Source organism: Larus michahellis, unplaced genomic scaffold (genome assembly GCF_964199755.1).
Source record: "Larus michahellis unplaced genomic scaffold, bLarMic1.1 SCAFFOLD_644, whole genome shotgun sequence".
In the NCBI taxonomy this organism is placed as follows: domain Eukaryota; kingdom Metazoa; phylum Chordata; class Aves; order Charadriiformes; family Laridae; genus Larus; species Larus michahellis.
Window position 1 is genome coordinate 1 of NW_027436420.1, and position 2,000 is coordinate 2,000.

The window sequence follows — 2,000 nt, forward strand, 5'->3', positions numbered from 1 at the left end:
GTAAGGTTTTGGGGGGCCCCCCTCGACTTGCCTTTTTAGGGGAGAAGACGCCGACGGTGCCGCCGTCCTCCCGCAGGGCCACCCCCATCTCGGCCAGCAGCGCCTCCCTGGGGGGCAGAAAGGGGGGTCGGGGGGGGCTGGGCAATTTGGGGGGCTCTGGGGGGTCTTGGGGGGCAAAAAGGGGCGTCTGGGGGGGCCTGGGTGGGACTGTGGGGGGGTATTGGGGTTTTGGGGGGGTTCGTGGGGGGGGCCATGGAGGGCAGTTGCGGGGTTCGGGGGGCTGTGGGGGCTTGAGGGTCCCGGGGAGTTTTTGGGGGGCTGTTGGGGGCAGTTGGGGGGCTGGGGGGTAGGTTGGGGGGCTGGGGGTGTTGGGGGGGAGCTCTGGGGGGGTGCGTTGGGGGGCAGTGGAGCACATTGAGGAGGGGGGACAGGAGGTTTTTTTTGGGGGGGGGGCGGGGCATGGAGGGATTTGGGGGCCCACGTGGGGGGCAGCAAGGGCCCTGGCTGGGGGGGGGGACACAGCACTCGGGGGGGGGCGGGGGGGGGGGGTTGGGGGGCGCCCCCCCCTCACCGCTCCAGCCTCAGCGCCTCCGTGCGCCGCAGCTTCTCCTCCCAGGTCTCGTTCAGCTCCGCGATGATTTTCTCTGTCTCCTGGGGGGGGACACGCCGATTTTTGGGGTGGGTCAACGTGATTTTGGTGGGGGGGGGGGACACGGGGGGGGACGGAATGACACCCGGACGCCTGGGTGGCCCACAGCGGGGGGGGTTTGGGGGGGTCACCTGCAGCCGCTCCATGGCCTCGGCGGGGCCCAGGGGGGGCAGCGGCTCCGGCCCCCCATTGACGGCGGGGGGGTCGCGGGGGGGGCTGCGTTCGGGTCTGGGGAGGAGGAATCGGGGGGGTCTGGGGTGGGAGGAATTGGGGGGGGTCAGGAGGGGGCTCCCCCCTGCCCCCCAAGTCCCCTCACTCTGCCCCCAAGTCTGCCCCACAAGCGTCATGTCCCCCTCCCCATCTGGCCCCCAAATCTGCCCCAGAGCCCCTCACTCTGCCCCCCCCCAATCTGCCCCCCCAACCCCCTCCTCCTGCCCCCCAAGTCCCCCCCAGCCCCCCAACCCCCTTCCTCAGCCCCCCAAGTCCTCCCCCAGCCCCTCAAACCCCCATAGTTCTGCCCCCCAACCCCCCCCCCCAGCCCCCCAGGTCCCCTTTTCTGCCCCCCAAACTCCCTCCTCCAGTCCCCCAAGTCTCCCCCCAGCCCCCCGACCCCCTCCTCCAGCCCCCCAAGTGCCCCCCCAGCCCCCCCCGCTGACCGTGGGGCAGCCCCTGAGCGCGCAGCAGCTCCCGCAGCCGGGTCACCTCCTGCCGCAGCTCCCGGATGAGCCGGGCGTTGGGGTCCTCGTTGATCACCGCGTGGCACCGGATCTGCTTGGTGCGGTCAGCGTAGCTGCGGGGGGGGGGGGGGGGAAGGACAGGGCTGGGACCCCCCCGGAGCACAGAACAGCCCCCCCCGAAATACCAACCCCCCCCCTCAAAAATCACAGAGCCCACCCCGAATCCCAGACGCCCCGGCCCAAAAAAACAAAAAAAAAAAAAAAATCACAGACACCCCCTAAAAATCAAAGAGCCCGCACAAAAAAAATCCAAGAACCCCCACCCCCACCCCCCAAAACAAATCCCAGCCCCCCCCCCAAAGCCCCCGCCCCCCCTCACCGCAGGGTGCTGAGCGTCTCCTCGTAGTTGATGTCGGCCGGGCTCAGCGCCGCGATCATGGCCGTGCGCGAGTTCCCGCCTGCGGGGGGGGGGGGGGGGGATGAAGTTGGGGGTCAGGGGGTCCCCCAAAAACCTCAGACCCCCCCCAACCCCCCCCCCCCCCCGACTCACCCAGGTTCTCCTTGAGGAGCCAGGTCAGCACCGAGTCCCGGTACGGGATGAAATCCGGCTTCTTCTTCTTGCTGTTTTGCTGGGGCGGGGGGAGGGAAAAAGAGGGGGTTTGCGCCCCTCCCCC

The 2,000-nt window shown here is 70.1% G+C and overlaps 1 protein-coding gene across 1 annotated transcript; it reads right to left on the reverse strand.

The window, feature by feature from the left end:
- LOC141737430 (kinesin-like protein KIF1C) lies at positions 1-1,994 on the reverse strand. The gene is made up of 6 exons (XM_074572122.1): positions 1,877-1,994; positions 1,706-1,784; positions 1,306-1,439; positions 781-901; positions 572-651; positions 1-107 (listed from the first exon to the last, which is right to left on the reverse strand). Exons 2-5 carry the CDS (start codon positions 1,762-1,764, stop codon positions 624-626), a joined length of 342 nt encoding a protein of 113 aa, XP_074428223.1. The 5' UTR covers positions 1,765-1,784; positions 1,877-1,994; the 3' UTR covers positions 1-107; positions 572-623.
- Positions 1,995-2,000: the final 6 nt, after the last annotated feature.